At 47.2% G+C, this 19301-nt stretch overlaps 1 protein-coding gene across 1 annotated transcript in view; it reads right to left on the bottom strand.

The window, feature by feature from the left end:
• The window catches only part of PIGL (phosphatidylinositol glycan anchor biosynthesis class L), a 383453-nt gene that overhangs the window by 88666 nt on the left and 275486 nt on the right, over positions 1 to 19301 (bottom strand). Inside the window, exon 4 of the mRNA XM_085649301.1 lies at positions 1651 to 1718. Coding sequence (XP_085505427.1) covers positions 1651 to 1718 — 68 coding nt within the window. The remainder of the gene's footprint in view (positions 1 to 1650; positions 1719 to 19301) is intronic.

The following is a 19301-nucleotide window of genomic DNA, read 5'->3' as shown; positions in this document are numbered from 1 at the left end:
AGTGAGTGAAGGTACAGCCTCAGCCAGCCGAATCTCAGTAATTATAATTGAAAAACGTATATCACAAGTTAACCACCACTAAATTTCGACAATGTAATACTTGTGCTTTTCTGAGAAGAGTTTTTTGGGCCGCGAGCTAGGCACAGCGGACTTAGAGGGCTCCGGTGGACCTGATAACAAGCACCAGCAATTATTACACAGGGTATCCTGAACTGTACCAGTCAACCCCCAAAGAGCTGCCACTGGAAGAGTGAACAATGTCGTTTTAGCAAGTACTTAGCTGAGTGTGCCGAGAGGAAGGTCATACCCACGACACCACAAAAGCTTCAAGAGACTATTGAGACGGTAACATATTGACTGCTGAGAAGTCATTTTTGCAAAGCAACCTCCCCTAAACGAAGCCACAGTGGCCACTGTGCGGAGGAAGCCCTGGGCAATGTTTCACCGAACAAGTCATGGCACATGGCCAGGAGGGAAATTCAGTTGAATTACTCCACGTGGACCAGCTCAAGTTTCAGTTTTACCAAAAATCTATAATGACTGAATAAATAACACAAAGTATAAAGCAATGTAAATCAAAGTTAATCAAAATTAGGAAAATAAAGCAAGGAAACATAAAATCTAACACTACTGCCAATGGTCTCTCTTCACGAGTTGACCAGCTTATTCTAGAGCAGGTATGTAAAAGTTCACTTTATACGGATCAGACCATCCCTTCACTCGCTTTTAATGCATTGGAGTGAGAATTTCACGTTTGACTCTCACTAGATAACTAGACATGTCTCAAATTTAGTAAAAGCTAAGAAACAAGACAAACCTTTTTGCAAAAAATGCAGTTATTTCCTGGTCAAATGAAAGGGAAACTGAGAATGTGCATACATTTTGCAGTGCTGGAAATGCTGATACTGGTGCAAACTAACTGCTGTTTGTGCTCAAGTGGTTTGCAAGGGGATTGGGTGATTACAGCACCCAGACAATGGGCAATTCTAAGTGTCTTGTGACCTTCGCTACTGGCACTAGAGAATACCCAGTGTGATTTCATGTAACACGTGGCCAGGAATAAGTTGCACTCTTTAACCCAATCTTACAAAAACGAGCGATTTAGCGTGGACCATCAGGAACGGAGGTACAAAAAGATAAATAGCCTTTACGTGGCATTGCTAATTCCGACGTCAAGGCATGTACTGATCTACAATTTTCTGTGATTCTGCTCGCATATCTGAATATATTCAGACACATAACAATACTGCAACATTAATAATAAAATTAGAGCAGCTTTGAAAAAAATTACATGAGAAACTTCAAGGTCCTTCAGAGCACCGGTGTAGGTGGTTTAGAGGCTCCATCAGGTTACCAGTAATTATAGAGTAGTACAAAGTTCAGTGACAAAAAGGGCACAGCCACTATCATCTCTGTGGCCGCACTGGCATGTGGTGTAAATCTAGAGGACATTTCAGTGACCACAGGGAGCACTAATGTGTTAACTAGGCCTGTTTTAAGAACTTACTAGACATTTCCCCCAAAGACAAGTTTTCCATTATGAGTGAATTAGGCGCTCCTACATGAGATTCTTGTGGTACCCGTATGAGTCGACTGCACTGACCGCACTTATATAAACTATGAAAGTGTAGACAATGAAAGGTCCATTACCGTACAGCGTTGAAAAGAGAAATGTGGTTGATGTGTCCACTCACGCCTCCCTCGTCGAAGGTTAGCACCTTTGGGGGTGAAGAGAAGCATTAAACATTGGGTACTGATATAAAAATATCACAAATTACAAACATGGCTAAACTGTTCAGCAGAACATCAAGTTTAAAGTATGCAGCCAAGAAGTGTGAAACCCAGAAGCGGCATCTCAGTATGTAATCCTTCTGAGAATATTGTAATGTTAAATACCGAGGCAAAGAAAAAAAAAAAATATATATATATATATAAACACATACACATTTAAAAACACGTTTTCAATTAAAGTTAACATTATAAAGGATACACTCTACAGCAACTATGGAACTTGCATTGGTCATTACTTTGTGCTGTACAGACTACGTGACGTAATAATTCTGATACACTCACTATGACTTGTGTTCATTGTGTGCAACACCGATCTATAAGCTAGTCTTTTATATATTTTTCCTTTGAGGCATCTTTCACTAATTTTAAATGTTCATCATTGTTCATTAATGTAGATTATAGTAGGATGTCAAGTGTGGCGAAATTTGATGCAATTGGTTTAAAAAAATATGTGTATTAGGATGGTCTATGAAGAAGCCCATATTAAAGTAGCGCGCAAAATAAGTTAAAGTAATTTTTAACTTTGAGATAGTTGATTCAAAGCTCACCAAACCTCAAATATGTAAGCACCTGTGCTTTCTAGCAGGCTACTGAAAGTTTGTGAACTTATTCTCCAGAATATAAAGGTTATAGCCAACAAATTAATTTGAAATTCCTAATGGAAAGATTAATGTAAACATAACTATACTGGTGCTGCTCTGTTTCTATTATATGAAGGACCACCTATGCAGCAGGGAGGGCCAAACTAAAATTATGTGGCGAGAAAAAAGCAAATTATGCCGCACATATACACCACATTTTGTGACAGTCCTACTTCATTATTTTTCCCTTTTTACACTTATTAACACTATCTGGGCATTATTTGCACCTCATTAGTACCAGGTTAACACCCAAATATAGCAATAGGCAATAGATAGATGAACAGTCAACCTCTTCAAAGGACCTTCTACTGAAGATAATAAATGCAGCTGCGTTTTTAGTAACTTTTGAACCGTTTGAGCTAGAAACAAAAAAAATATTGTTACTATTCACAGATTACGCAGCAGATAATGGATTATTCGGCAAATGCAGCGAATCTATAACTATGTAAAAAAACGCCGCAGCCACACAATTGCAGAATTTCAGTTGCCCTGTACATGTTACGGTATAAATGAAGGATAAAGAAGTAAATATCTAGGGACGAATGACACACTGTGGGAGAGCTGAAGGACGAGCCGTGTATTTTTCCACAGCCACTACATACACTCCTGATGGGAAGCCGCATAATATCGGTGAGACGCGTGAGGTAAGCTGGGTTCTAGCAAAGTACGAGGGAGGACTATTCAAGCTGTTTGTGTTTTTTTTCTGTCTTCTATGTTTACTATTGTTGGCACTGAGTCAAAAGCCTTTGCTTGACTGGCTCTGTAGTGTAGTGTTCATTTTGAAACCAGATATCAATAAAACATATATTTGAAAGTATAACAACGACAAAGCTAACTATGCTATAATGTCAATTAATTCTCCTGATATGATAATAAACCCTTAGAATGAGCGTTTTTTAAATGTTTATATTACATTACTTTAAATCCAAAAATGAGTATTGTTAGAGGTACTATAGACTGAAGTATCCAGTACTTTAATATGGTAATTTCTAGGGATCTCATTAATTGAAATGTAATTTTTCCTAGTTATTATGAAGGGAGGATACAACTGTATTATGGACAAGGAAGCCAAGTGTATGCTTAATTTACGAATTTACTTATAACTTTGGAGCCATTTGGCAAATGTGCACCTAACTTTCTAAAAAAAAAAGTTCATAAGTTAATTCACTTCAGCTCCTTTCTGGACAGTTTCACGATGATCTGTCAAGCAGGGTCAACAAAAAGGGGCTCTGTCCAAAACATTGAATTCCCATGTTAATTCCCATAGACAAAGAAAACGTGGTTATCCAATAACGAAAACGAAAATACACAAAATTTGGCAAAAAGCTATAACTGGTGTAAACCCATTTAGTTGTATTGAGAAATTTGTGTTCAAAGAGTGTGAGAAAATGGGATGTAATATTTGGTTTGATTGTGTAATACAATTACCAACCCCTGTAGGACAATAGGTTTCGTCTGTCAAACCCTCATCTCAACCCGGGTAGCTGTGGCACTGAGCAGCAAGACTCACACAGAGGAACAAGTGTAAAACATTTAAACAGCACAAAAACATTTGACGAAGAAATCGACACAACACTCAAGAAATCTGAAACCAATTTATAAAAAGACTCCACCACTCAATACATCTGTCATAGGGAACTTAATTTAAATGATATTAATGATTTTATTAATGCTCACCCTGCTCTTTTCTGGCTATCAGTCTGGAAGAATCAAGCTGCGTCCCTAACCAGAGAAATTATTAGTGACTGTGTCAAATGTGAGAGAGGAATGGATATCCCTTGGCTGTTGGGCGTGTACCACAGTCTTTGTAGCGTCAATAAAGGCAGCTTCTTTTTAAACCCGAGCACAGCAAAAACACTCCATAAAAGCGAGTTAAAAAATGTACTCTAAACACTTTATAACAAAGAAAGGATTAGTATGGAATCGAAGAAATCTTTCGCATTAAACTATATGAGCATAGAACAGTATAGGTATCCCCCTACCCATTTATCTTACCTTACCAATGACCCACTGGGAAAAGAGTCTTCTATTCCGTCTAAGAGCGGGCACTGTAAAACGTTTGCTATGTTTCCCTTTTGGCTATCACCCCAACCTTGATTATGTCCCCTGCCTATGTGATGGAGTGAGCGGACAAACTAATTTACATCTTCTGTTTCTTTGTAAATATTACTTAAAATATACTAAGTGGGGGGGCGTGGCCAAGATGGCGGTGTGAGCGGACGTGCTGCTCTGAAGCTCCCGCCGACAGCCTGTTGCAGCACCGGCCTCCGGGCCGCATCAGCGTCTACCGACCCCCACACAGGGGCCGGTTGAGTTCCGGAGCAGACAAGCGGTCAGCCTGGGCGATGGTAGAGATCGGGAGGGCTCACCTCCCGAGTTAAGCAGTGGAGCCGGACCAGCGCAACACGCCGGCGAGGGCGCGAAGCGAGGCCTGGAACGCGGGACCTGAATGACGGAGTGGCGACCAGAACGGCCTGACAGGGGCGGCGGCTGCCGGCTGTGGACCCGGTCTCCCTGAGGTAGTCGATGGTCAGCGGTGCTGCGGAGGAACCTTGCCGGAGACGCAGGGCGACGACGAGGTGCGGCCAGTCAGCGCTGCTGGTCAGGTCAGTGCCTGCACCCCCCGGGGACCCGTTTTGAGGGCAGATCGTCGTTTGGGGCCTGACTGTGAGAAGGGACAGCGGAGGTGGCGGCTGACAGAGCCCGCGGAGGTGACGGCCGCCATCTTAGGGAAGATGGCGGCCTAACATTTGCCTTCACATGACAGGTACCGGAGGACCGCGGGTGGCCGGAGGATCATCGTGGGGCAGCGCCTGGTGTGGACGGCGAGGGTGCATGGGACCTAGTAACTGCTATAGAGTAGTGGGCTCTGACGTGCAGGGAACGGCCTCACCTATATATCTTCGATTGCAAGTGCGCGGTGGGACAGGACAGTGATCAAGTGCGGCCTACCTGGTAAGCGTCCGGAGCTTTTCTCACACAGGCCACTCCACGCGACCCTTGCCCCCGGGGTGGCCCAGACATGGTTGGGGGCGAAGTGGAGGCACTGGACTGTCCTGCGCATGGAGGGGTTGCAGAGCACCATAAGTGAGTGCAGGGGCGAGAGGAGGACCTAACGGACGGACTGGGGCTGCTCTTTGGGGCTGCTGCGGTACCGCCTGAGGAGGGGGATGGTGAACTGTGGGCCCGGTGAGTCTATTACAAGGCCAGGCGCCGGAGTAATTGAAGAGGGAGCATCAAGGACCTTCCAAGCTGAGACGGGGTGTGCGTTGACGAAAGGGCGGGGGCCTCCCCACCTTTGAATTGGACTACACTCAAGCGGCAAGGGGGGCTGGAAACCAAGACGTGCCGGAGTTTGAGGTCCCATTGCTGGCTGGGAATGGCAGGAAGCCTGTGTTGGAATGATACCCGGACAGGGTGGGGCACCACTTCTAACGAGCCTGTGACGGCGGAGTGAACAGGGAGCAACGAGGGCACTGCTCACTGGGGTCCCCACTGGTCTGGCTCGCGGCACGCTATGGTCCCCCCCCAAGGGGCGCAAAGACAAGACCCTGAAGGATCTGTTTGCAAAAGTGCAGGTTAGTCAACCGCCCAACGACATGGCGACGAGTGTGGTCCGCCCTACACCCGAGAAGAAGGACGGGGCCGAGCCGATCACCAAAGCCTTTCTTGAGTCCATGTTTGCAGCCCTGAGAGATGATATTCAAACCCTTCAGAAGGAGTTCACGGCGGAACTTAAGGAAGTTTGCAGAGATGTGGACGGCATTGGCGAAAGGGTCGCCGCGCTAGAGGACAAAAGTGATGGGCAGGATACAGAGCTGGCGGCGCTGCAACAGGAGGTTCTTAGGATTCATGAACAGCAGGTCGACCTCCAGACACAGGCCTAGGACCTGGAAAACCGGTCTCAGCGCCACAATATACGGATCCGCGGAGAAAAGATGGATGAAGATTCGAAAGACCTTTTTCGATTTATGAGAGAAATCTTCAATCACATCTTGGACAGGCCACTCGAGACGGACCTGCGGATCGACCGGGCACACCGAGTTGGACCCCCGAGGGCCCCATCTGCCCCACCGCCGGACATTTTAGTATGTATTCAAGACTTCCGCACCAAGGAGGACATACTCCGCAGAGCCCGTCATATGCACCCCTTGGCGTTCCGCGACCACGCGCCGGTCCTCTATCAGGACCTATATGCACTCACGCTCCAGCACTCACGCTCCACAAACGCAATACCTTCAAACCTATCACTGCGCATCTCCAGCAACGTAACATCCCGTACAGCTGGGGCCATCCTTTTCGCCTGGTGTTCCGTTTAAACAACACACTCTACCAACTGCGCTCTTTGTCGGAGGTGGCCAGATTGTTGGGAGTGGCGCTCTCGGCAGAAGATAGCAGTGACAATAACCCCCCAGCGGAGGCAAATGACTCAGGCCCAAATGGCGTTAACAGGGGCACCGACGTCGTACCAAGAAACCTCCAGTGGCAGAAATCCTCAGAGGCCAGCAAGCAGCCCTGGAGACTGTCTCTGCGGAACTGACCAAATCCCCATCCGGCTGACTCCGGCAACGATAATGGACTGCCTGGCTGCTTGTTTCCTATACAGGTTGTCGGCGGGAGGGGGGCCTTTTTACTGCAGGCAACCCACCCCATGATGCTGTATTTCCGTTCACCGGGAGGTGGAGGACAATTGGTTACTATTCACATTGCTCACCTGTTGATCTTATTGGTTATGTTTTTGGGGACTTTGTTGGGGGGGGATCCGGGGTTCCATGTCCACCATCTAATGGGTTCACTGTGACTCCAATGGCTTAAGGCGCACACACCGACCGCTCACTTCACGCCCCTTTTCCACGCGCTGCAATGCCTTCCCTGCGCTTCCTGGGTCCTTTGGATAACGTGAATGCCTGCCAACACGCTTAAAGTATTAACTCTCAATGTTCGAGGCCTCAACAATCCCGTAAAGCGCAGGGCCATCCTGTCTTGCCTAGAAAACACACAAGCCGATTTATGTCTCCTCCAAGAGACCCACCTCTTGGCTAAGGACTGTCACCGCCTCAGATCCCGGAAATTTCCGATGCAGCTCTTTTGCTCCGGCCCTACTAAGTCCGCGGGGGTCCCGATCCTAGTGGCCCAGCGGTTTAAGGGGGAAGTCCTGCAGAAGGAGGCGGGAATCAGGGGCCGGCTATTAGTTTATAGATTTGCCCTGGGCACATCGACCTTCACTATTGGCTCTCTTTATGCCCCAAACGAGGGCCAAGAACAATTCTTACATTCCGCCATCACTGAAGTCATAATATTATCCTAGGTGGGGATTTAAATCTCATTTTTGATAACACACAGGACAGGTCCAGCCATCGCACACACCAGACAGGTGCGCTCTCGGCGGCGGGGCTAGACCGTTTACGCGACTTGGGGTTGTGCGACTTGTGGCGTAGTTTCCATCCACATAGCTGGGAATTCTCTTATTATTCTCATGCCCACAAGACATATGCTAGACTAGACTACCTCTTGGGATCCACATCGGTCCGAACGATGGCGACAGGGGCTGAGATAGGGGTGGCTTCACTCTCCGATCATGCTCCGGTGCTCACCACTCTGACCCTCCCACCCGTATCGCGGCCTGACAGAGTATGGTGTCTTAGGGACACTCTCCTGCACCATGAGGACATAGTCGCGCAGATAAGACGCTCCATCACCGATTTCCTTTCCCATAATGCCAACGCTGACACAACATTGGCGACGCAGTCCTCCGGGGAGAGTTTAAAGCTATTTCAGCCGCCGACAATGTAGAACGCAGACGCAAGCGGGATGACCTCACCCAACAAACTAGAGAACTGGATCAGATGCACCAGAGGACGGGAGCCCCCAGAATGTGGCACCAGCTCAAAGCAGTACGGCACCAACTCGATCAGGATAGAGCGGAGTTCGCAGCCTTGAGATTGAGGCATGCCTACTATACTGAGGGTGACAGGTGCGGGCGCCTTCTCGCCCACAAGCTCCAGGAGTTCCGGCAACGACAGGGGGTACGCGAGATCTGCAAAGAAGATGGCACGCGAGTTTCGGAAGATGGTGACATTGCTGAAGCGTTCCGCGATTTCTATGCTACTCTCTATACTAGCTCTCCGTTGGATGATGCCAACGGGGTCACCTTTCTTGACTCTGTCACACTTTCGGCTTTGATTAAAGCTCAGGCAGAACAGTTAGGCAGAAACATCCGTGTGGAGGAGGTAATTGCCGCCATTGCCCCGCTGAAACTGGCGAAAGCCCCTGGGCCGGATGGCTTCCCAGCCATTTTTTATAAGAAGTTTTGTACCTTGCTAGCCCCTCTCCTCACCCACCTTTTCAATTCCTTCTCAGAATCAGGAGCGATTCCTCCGGATCTTTTAGGGGCCTTTATAGCAGTAATCCCCAAGCCAGGGAAAGACAGGACTCAATGTGGGGCGTACCGTCCTATTTCTCTGTTGAATGTCGATGTTAAGATATACACGGGGATCCTGGCCAACCGCCTTGCACCTTATATGCCTGGTCTTATTGACCCGGACCAGGCGGGGTTCATATTCCAGAGCGCCAAACGTCTGACAACACGAAGCGCGTTCTCCATCTTGTCGAGAAGGCTTCGCGCACGGCGGGAGAGTATATGCTGCTCACAATCGATGCCGAAAAGGGGTTCGATCGCATCCATTAGCCCTACTTGGAACAGGTGTTAATGCTGATGGGACTGGGAGAGAAATTTCGCATCCACATTTTTAACTGCTACAAGTTCCGGTCTGCCTCAGTTCGGGTGAATGGCTACACGTCCTCCAGAATCCCTATAGAGAGGGGCACAAGACAGGGGTGCCCACTGCCGCCCCTACTTTTTGCCGCCTACATGGAGCCTCTGGCCCAGAGGATTCGGCAAAACTCAGCAACTTCTGGGATCAAGTTCGGGGGCTATGTTCATACCATCAGCCTTTATGCGGATGATGTGTTGTTATCGTTATCCAACCCGCGCGAGGCGCTGCCGGCATGCCTGTTGGACTTAGACACCTTTGCGCAGGCCGCGGGGTTGAAGGTGAATACCGACAAGTCGCTAGCTCTTAGTCTCTCCCGGTCTCAGCCCACCCGGGAGCATCTCCAGAGTATACTCCCCATCCAGTGGGCGAAGGCCACGGTCCCATATTTGGGGATTCAGCTGGCTTCCACCCTCCCACAGGTGGTTACTATTAATTATGCATCCTTGCGTCAGAAGATCCGCAGAGAACTCGGTCAGTGGAAACATTACCCTCTCTCTTGGCTGGGCAAAATCGCAGCGGTCAAGATGACCATCCTGCCTCAGATCCTTTACCTCTTTCGCACCATCCCTCTACATCGGCCAACCAGCTGGATACAGCAGACACATTCAGAGCTCGCACAGTTCATCTGGAATGGTCGGAAGCCGCGCATGAAGCGGTCATTGTCCACCCTTCCTCCGGAGAACGGTGGGCTTGGGATCCCTGACCTTCAACTCTGCTTCCAAGCTGCCCAATTGCGTCACTTGGTGGAATGGAGTCGTTGGGAATCGGAGAAACACTGGCTGTTTCAAGATCAAGCCGTAGCAGCGCGGCCTTTGCAGGAAATTCCCTTCCTACGCAAACCTCATCGACCCCCTAATCTGTACGCTTGATATATTAGCCGCGTTCCCCTTGAAGTGTGGGACCGCACCAATGTTTAACATGAACTCACCACCTTTCCCTCTCCGCTTACCCATCTGCTCGATAATCCTGACTTCTCCCTGGGGATGGATTCGGTGGAAGCCGGCGGGATGTCGATTTCTATACCATATGTATGATACAGACGGAGTTATTCCATTACAGCAACTCAAACAGGAATACGACTGTCTGAGGCGGAAAGGCTCAGGTACCTACAAGTTCGCCATTGGGCGCTCAATGGGCGAGTCCGTCCGTTTGCGGATAGACGACTATCCCACTACGAGCGATGGCTCCTTACGCGCACATCGGACAAACCGCTAATCACTAACCTATACAGGATGCTAGAGGTTAGATTTGCACATACTTACAACTCCGGCAGGATGCGTTGGGAGAGGAAGTTGGGCAGAACACTGACTCATAAGGAGTGGGAGGGTATCTACTACACGGCCCGACATGCAGCTTATCACATGGGGCTTACAGACACCCTTACAAAGGTAGTGACATATTGGTACTACACCCCGGAACGTCTACACTCAATGGATCAGGCGAGGGACGCGAAATGCTGGAGGGGTTGTGATCACATAGGCACCCTGGTACACCTGCTCTGGTGAACACATCCAGCCATACTGGACTCAGGTGATCGATGAGGTGGACAAGCATTTTAGCGCAGCGATACCACGCTTCACGGCATATATATTGTTGGGCCTTCCAAATCCCTTGACATACCCGCTCAAATCGCGCGGGGGTCGACAAATGGCAATTGCGCTGGGATCAGCGATACAGAATATACTCATTCACTGGCGCACCTCCACCATTCCGACCTTCACGGGCTGGTTATAGCGTTTGTGGCATGTCCTTGGCATGGAGAAACTTACGTTAACGATGGCGGGAGAGGGCACCAAGTATGGGGATCTGTGGAAACCTTTTCTGGCGCTCTTGTCCTCCGAATTCCGAGAGGTTACTTGTCCTCGCTACTTGCGCTTGTTGCGCTTATCAGACGAGCAGGGGGAGGAGAGGTGATAAAGACCTGACTGGGGTGCTGGAGGGCTGCGTTGGTGGACATGGAACAGGGGAGGGGGTGGGCAGGGTTCGGGGAGGGGAGGGTTTTTGGGGGGGGGGGTGGTTTCCTTTTGATGGTGCCTTCGTTTAGACTCTGTATGGTTTTCCCTGCCAGGGCATGTGCCCAATGCTCATTACATACTTCCATGATGTTTAGTTCTGTCACCCATTTTAAGTTAACAGGGAGTTGATAATCCCACCTCTCAGAGTCTCTATGTGTGTTTCTGAAATCTCAATAAAAGATTTAAACCATAAAATATACTAAGTGGCTTTCAATTCCATTTTTGAAAAAGCAGAGACCAATTTGCCTGGATAATGCTTACCTGTGGTTGCTTACTATGAACAACGAAGAATTGGTCTTTCGCACTAGCACTCTTTAGGTCTCGTCTGACCCAGAGCATGCGCTGGTCTGGCGAGACTTTTTGTGTGGGCTCAAAAAAGTGCTATCACTGTAGCCTAGAGCTACAGTGCATGTGCGCGGGCGTGCGCGCCTCACTTTCGCGGCCGCACGGCCGCTTTGATGTTTGATCGCGATCACTTTCGCTTTGATGTTCTCCGTGAGCCAGGTTTTTTCCCCTGTTTATTACTTGTATGTAGTAATGGTGGCACCCGTGCGCCGCCATTACTACAGAGCAGTAATAAACAGAAACAAGCATTGGCATAGCCAATAGGTCTCGTTTTTGGGACCTTATAAGTATTTAGTTATGCAACTGTTGCATGGCTAAACACTTATAAGGTGCCAATGCTTGTTTGAAAATTGCCATCCGAGCACGTAAGATGATGTCCAACCTCTGATCATTTTTATCTTTGTATGATCACCCTATTAAATTAACTCATGAACTGTTATTTTATATTATTATAAACTGTCTAAATCTGAAATGAATGTTATTATTATTGTTGTATAATTTGTCGTGTTGCTGTGCTTTTATGGATTTCTTGGAATCTGAATAAAGTTTAACTTGACTTGACAAAAAGACTGTATTTTTACAAGAATTTACACACCACAACGAAAAAGATCCACCGGAGGGTTCTGGAGGTATTCATTTTAGAAGTAATAACAAATTAAAGCAATTTCATCCAACTGCAAGCAAGCCTTGGCAAATTCAACAAATTCGACACTTAGAAACTTTTTCAGGAAATCTTGGGTAAGTGCCAATTCGGTCTGGTAGAAGTAAAACCATCTCCTGCAGGGGGCTAGTCAGGGGGACCAGCAGGGTCCTTAGAGGCAGTCCTCAGGCAGTTCCAGGCACTTTTGCCCGCATTGAAATGGATTCCTACTGACTGGTCCTGATGCACAAGGTTAAGGATGCAATGGGGTTGACGGGGAGCTTCCTGCAGGCACTCCTCGGTCCATGAAGATAGTGCAGGGGTCCCACAAAGTCCTCTCCGGACCGGCCAAAGTTCAGTCGCCACAGAACTACCAGGCGCCCAGTGTCACAGTCACAGACCAATTTTTCTTGGTCCGATAGCTCAACTTCTGAGGGTCCCAGCAGCTTTCAGATAGCTCTCCCTGGCTCAACAAACTTGGGTGCAACTCTGTGCATCCACTATTGGTCCCTGGTGCTGGATGGTGGTGGTAGAGGCTATAAAGATTTTGGGGCGCCAACTTGCCCCAGCAGGCTTCTTCAGCTCGTGTCCCTGTGCTGTGAACAGGAGGCCAGTCGGCTGGCGCTTGGAGTCTCTTGGCTTGACTGGGCTCTGGAGACAGCTTTTCCTTGCGCAGGAAACAGCAGGCACGGTCCCTTTCTTCGATAGCTACAGGGTGCAGTCTTCGATGGTGCAGCCTCTCTTTGCAGGTCCCTTGGTTCAGCAGGACAGTCCTTCTTCGGTCATTCTTCCAGGTCGGTTGATATCTGAGTTCTGGATGCCAGGGGTGCCCTATTTATCTTCAGAAAATGCCCTCAGGGTAAGATGCGGTTGGTAGCCAATGGGCTACCAGGTTGCTTCCCTCCGGATAATCACTTTCTGGGAAATTTGAAATATGACTATCCCAGGATGCACCATTCTCCCCACTCCCAACTTGGCAAGATCCCCCTCTCGACACTCAGAGCTCCCGGGCCCATCCCCAGAAGTGTGGCTACCAAAGGGCTACACGCCCCAGGAAAAAATGGTTTGACAACTGGCTTCTCTGCTCCTGTCTCCAGTGCCAGCCTGTCTGCCTAAACAATAGAGCATCTCTTTCTTAGGTTTTACCCATTTGTCCTATAAAGGTGGTGTCTTGCTTGAAGCTCGCCTTTTGGGCTTACACCTGCGTGGCTTCCTGCAGGAGGGTGGTAATACCCCTCTCACACTCAGGTCCCTATTGTGTTCTTTCCTGTGAGTTGCTCGCACATCTCCCCAGGAGGGCAGAAAGGTGTCTGCACGACAAGCTGTACATCAGTAAAAGGGCACTAGAAACCATGGGCAAATAAAGTGGCAACTTCTCAAGTTGCACATGCCCCATCAGAGACATTAAATTTGATTTAACTATTAAATCACGCTTAATGCAGTAATTCTTTCGATACCAAACAGTACCAACCTTAGTAGTCCCATTCAGAAGTCAGCATAGCTGGGGAGCCAGCATGTAACGCTGTACTTGCCCATGGGGTTACTAGCCTTTCCAAAGTAAAAACAACAATTTAGGTTTTTTTTTACTGCTGAAACACGTAAAGTACAGGTTCTACATTTTAACATACAGCACCCTGCCTGAGGGCTCATTAGATATGCCATAAAGGTGACGTACATACATTAAAAAGGGTGGTTTGGGCTTTGCCATTACTTTAAATAGCAACATTGAGTTAGCAGTTTTAAACTGCCCTTCCAGTCTGGAGTGACAGACTGAGAGCTATGTTTTGCCTTGTCCTACTAGTGGGGGCACAACTAGTGCTGCAGCCCACAAGAGACACTTCAAGCTACAGGCCCTAGGTGCACGTGGTGCCATATACTAGGGACTTTTACAAGAACGTCGGCATATGCTAATTGGGAACAAGCCACTTATACATTCACCATTTTAAGGGTCAAAGCACATGCACGGAGTCCTGTTTAGCAGGCTTCAAGGCATTTCAGAGCCATTACACCAGTACCTAGTAGTCAAAATGGGGGGCGGGGAGGGGGGGGGTGGCAAACCTAAAAAAAAAAGCCTGTTTTCTTACAAAGAGATGCTCAGGTTACGCTTGAAGGGTCTAAAAAGTTAGTATGCATGGGCGGTTATTTCAGAGATATCTAACATTTTAGCAAATAGAACCTGGTGTTTGGCCGAGAAAATCTGTATCTTCTCTTAGATATTTTGAGACAGGGAACGGTCTTGCACTACAGAATGATCTGATTGTCTGGCCACAACCAAGAAGAAAACATTAAAGCCGCAATTACAGGACTTGAGCACTCACTTCCTGTGTCCTGAAGCAGTTAACAAAATAAGACGTAAGTGGGCAAGGTAGGGACAGCCTGATACCCAGGAACTTCATGGATGGGATCCAGAGGGAACCCCCCAGCCCCCTTCCCCTCCCCGCCCCCCCAGGGGCCATAATGAATTTTTGTCCCACAGGACCCAACGCTGCCCTCCTGTGAGAGATCGCGTACTACTATGGGTTCTGTCTGTTGAATGGGGACTATAAACAAAACCACGGTAAGAGGCTGAGATCCCAAAGAATGCAAGGATAATGCAATAAAACTGTCCATAGGAACTCACTGTATTTTAATTGTAGGAGTCCTAACTCCGCTCCAGATGGTGATGGGACCTTCTGTCTCTGTTATTCATTATGCTAAATGCCCTACATTTCCTATGTCGAAATATCGGCTAATTTGATATAAAAGATGCAGCTCAGCCTGAACATTGAGTTTACTGTGATAATTACTGTCGCACTGTTTCTGAATTCTAAATCTGAAACCATCTCCAAGAGATATCCTGGATTGCTTGACCTAGCACTCCATGGACAGCCAAGCACACAGGAGGAGTAAGTTGGCTATCCAGCTGGTTGCAACAGTACTCAAAACACTGACACTAGTGGTTAGCTAAGCGAAAGAACCAACCTCAGATACTGACGTGTAAGCAGTGAATGTCGTAGGGTCAAGAGAACGGTCCTCAAATAAGGCTACCGAGGCAGCATCCTTGAACAATACCTGTGGTACTGAACTTTGTAAAGAAACAACATTAAAGTCAATGTACACCTTCTACATACAAACTGAGTAATTATTAATTCGATGGATTACTTTCGTACTTACTTAGACTATCGGTTTAGAAAATGATGATGAAATAATGCCTCATTCTTGGGTACCTTTTATGTTTTACCATTGTCCTTTTCAACTTCATGACAAAACTACCAATTTGAAATTTACAAATCAAGGGACCTCAGTAAAAATGTTATTCTTCATCTGAAATTGCTGACTTTATATCGAAATAGAGTTGTGGGTCACACAGGCATGCTTTAATACAAAATATTTCCATATAATAACTTTGGTACCATTAATTACCTAGGGAATTATTTTGTAATATTGTTTTTACATGTACATTAGATAAAAAAATATGCTTTATTCTGATGTTAATAAAAAGCCTTCCCCCCCATTTTAATTCCCTATTTTTTATGGTAACTCTCTACCTCTCTAGTTCCCAAACTTCTTTCTTTCCCTAACTTTAGAACCAACTCTTCCATCTGATGTTTTGATCTGGAAAAACCCTATGTAACCCTGTTCTCTTCGTCTGCGAGCACGCCTCAGATAAACATCACTGCATAATACAAATACAGAAAAGTACCTTAAGATTCTTGTTTTTCATCCACAGTCCAGAGAGGCGCGAAACGTGCTGTCAAATGTATGTCTTTCAAAAAAACACTGCATACAATTGGAATGCAGTTTGCCACTGTATTGGTGCCATTTTCTGGAGTTTTGCGTGAAAACAGGAAGAATATGACTTAACAAATATACCAGGAGACATGCTTCCCCTCAACTACACTCACAATTTGTGTGTAATTAATTACCTGTGATTTTAATGATTGACGTGTATGGTACTGGCACTGATCATGGCCTAAACATTTTATGCTACATTTACTTTAAGGGGACTTTGGACAAAGGCTTCTCTTGCTTTGTAACCTTCAGCCATTGGTATGTGGCATTATCAACCACATCCTGGATATGTCTATCATAGTAATTTGGTGAAGTTTTTCTATTGGTTGTGTCCTTCTACCTCCACTGGAATGCAAGAAAATCTATTTTACAGTGTTTAAGCGGTCTGTATCACTAGAGAGTAAGTGCTGACAAAAGCATCTGCAAAATGGATGCTATATACAAACAAGCATTGGCAATGCCTTTCTGGTCACTGGTGAGTGATATTCAGACCACCTGGATCAACATTCATTATCCATGTGATTCAATGCCAACATCAAAGCTGTAAAAAACACATATGTAGGCCAATCAGTGAATTACCTTGATACACGATTCATGAACCAGAAATAAACAATAATTCATAAGAAACTTGACCAGACAATCATTTTAACCTTGTGGACCATTTTGTATCACATTTAAAGATTGTCCCTGTTGAACATGTCTGACAAAAAGATCCATAAGGTTGCAGAGAAAATTTCTCTGCTTAAAATCATTGCATCCAGATGGACTAAACATCATGGACAATACCACTCGATTACTGCATATCTCAAGACTTCATTGATTCCACATTCCAAATGGAATCCTCACTTGTGATGCTATTTGAAAGTGCAGCACTGAGCAAACGATCTTGTACAACCCAATGAAGGCAGTACCGAAGCGTTGTAGTGAAAATATATTTTTGTTCTTAGCGAGTTCATCTGTTTGAGCCAGTCTCTCTCTCTCTCTCTCTCTCTCTCTCTCTCTCTCTCTCTCTCTCTCTCTCTCTCTCCCTCTCTCTCTCCCTATATATATATATATATATATATCTGGCACGGGTGCAAAAACACACTGCACTCACGGGGTGTATTGAATCCCTTTATTCAGGCACACCAATCGCGAGGACGAGTTTCGGCATTCCGCCTTCTTCCAGCTCGCGTGTGCATCAACAGACATGAGTGGGTATCGTTACTTTAAAATGTCAGAGCTGAATGCTCATTGGCCGCAGTAGCTGGTAGGGAGGTAGGGATTGGTTGCTCAATAGCCAATGTCGTGGGCCTCTCTGCTCGTACATCTCCCCATTACCGCTGGCTAGGTCCCCACATGTCAGACGTGGTCTTCAGAAGGCGGAATGCCGAAACGCGTCCTCGCGATTGGTGTGCCTGAATAAAGGGATTCAATACACCCCGTGAGTGCAGTGTGTTTTTGCACCCGAGCCAGATATTAAAGAATGGACCCACCTCCATCTTTACTTGCACCCGTCAGAAGACACACGGGAGTCTTCATGACAGGATGAAAAGGGAGCAATATTTTCGTCAGCAGGCACACTGGAGGCTCTATCAAGAGTTTGAAAACATTGTTCTTAATGCAGAACCCATCCAGGGTAATATTTCAGTGCAGGGACTGCAAGCCCCAGAAAGCAAAGCGAGGAAAAAGCCCATTGGAGGGCGATAAATTGCTAATTAAGAGACTGCCTCCCTACGCATCTGCACAGAGAGCAAGCCACGACCCGTGATCAAGAAGCAGGAGCTCCGAAACATGTTGGGTGAGGCGAGGAAATATCTGGATGTGTCTGCCGATTGCCGAATAAAGACTCCACTGTGAAAACTGGGGTCAGCCTTTTCATTGTGTGCATCTCCGCTTTTGGGCAACCTTTGGGATGAATATTTACCGGCCAGCCTCGGTCGGGGAGACAGCACCACCGTCTACACTACGGACTGCCGATTCCTGACACACGGGAGTCTTCATGACAGGATGAAAAGGGAGCAATATTTTCGTCAGCAGGCACACTGGAGGCTCTATCAAGAGTTTGAAAACATTGTTCTTAATGCAGAACCCATCCAGGGTAATATTTCAGCGCAGGGACAGCAAGCCCCAGAAAGCAAAGCGAGGAGAAAGCCCATTGGAGGGCGATAAATTGCTAATTAAGAGACTGCCTCCCTACGCATCTGCACAGAGAACAAGCCACGACCCGTGATCAAGGAGCAGGAGCTCCGAAACATGTTGGGTGAGGCGAGGAAATATCTGGATGTGTCTGCCGATTGCCGAATAAAGACTCCACTGTGAAAACTGGGGTCAGCCTTTTCATTGTGTGCGTCTCCGCTTTTGGGCCACCTTTGGGATGAATATTTACCGGCCAGCCTCGGTCGGGGAGACAGCACCACCGTGTACACTACGGACTGCCGATTCCTGACACACGGGAGTCTTCATGACAGGATGAAAAGGGAGCAATATTTTCGTCAGCAGGCACACTGGAGGCTCTATCAAGAGTTTGAAAACATTGTTCTTAATGCAGAACCCATCCAGGGTAATATTTCAGCGCAGGGACTGCAAGCCCCAGAAAGCAAAGCGAGGAAAAAGCCCATTGGAGGGCCATAAATTGCTAATTAAGAGACTGCCTCCCTACGCATCTGCACAGAGAGCAAGCCACGACCCGTGATCAAGGAGCAGGGGCTCCGAAACATGTTGGGTGAGGCGAGGAAATATCTGGATGTGTCTGCCGATTGCCGAATAAAGACTCCACTGTGAAAACTGGGGTCAGCCTTTTCATTGTGTGCGTCTCTGCTTTTGGGCAACCTTTGGGATGAATATTTACCGGCCAGCCTCGGTCGGGGAGACAGCACCACCGTGTACACTACGGACTGCCGATTCCTGACACACGGGAGTCTTCATGACAGGATGAAAAGGGAGCAATATTTTCGTCAGCAGGCACACTGGAGGCTCTATCAAGAGTTTGAAAACATTGTTCTTAATGCAGAACCAAATCCAGGGTAATATTTCAGCGCAGGGACTGCAAGCCCCAGAAAGCAAAGCGAGGAAAAAGCCCATTGGAGGGCGATAAATTGCTAATTAAGAGACTGCCTCCCTACGCATCTGCACAGAGAGCAAGCCACGACCCGTGATCAAGGAGCAGGAGCTCCGAAACATGTTGGGTGAGGCGAGGAAATATCTGGATGTGTCTGCCGATTGCCGAATAAAGACTCCACTGTGAAAACTGGGGTCAGCCTTTTCATTGTGTGCGTCTCCGCTTTTGGGCAACCTTTGGGATGAATATTTACCGGCCAGCCTCGGTCGGGGAGACAGCACC

Source organism: Triturus cristatus, chromosome 3_2 (genome assembly GCF_964204655.1).
Source record: "Triturus cristatus chromosome 3_2, aTriCri1.1, whole genome shotgun sequence".
In the NCBI taxonomy this organism is placed as follows: domain Eukaryota; kingdom Metazoa; phylum Chordata; class Amphibia; order Caudata; family Salamandridae; genus Triturus; species Triturus cristatus.
Note: the sequence above shows the minus strand (reverse complement) of the source record. Positions and strands in the feature narration are given on the sequence as shown.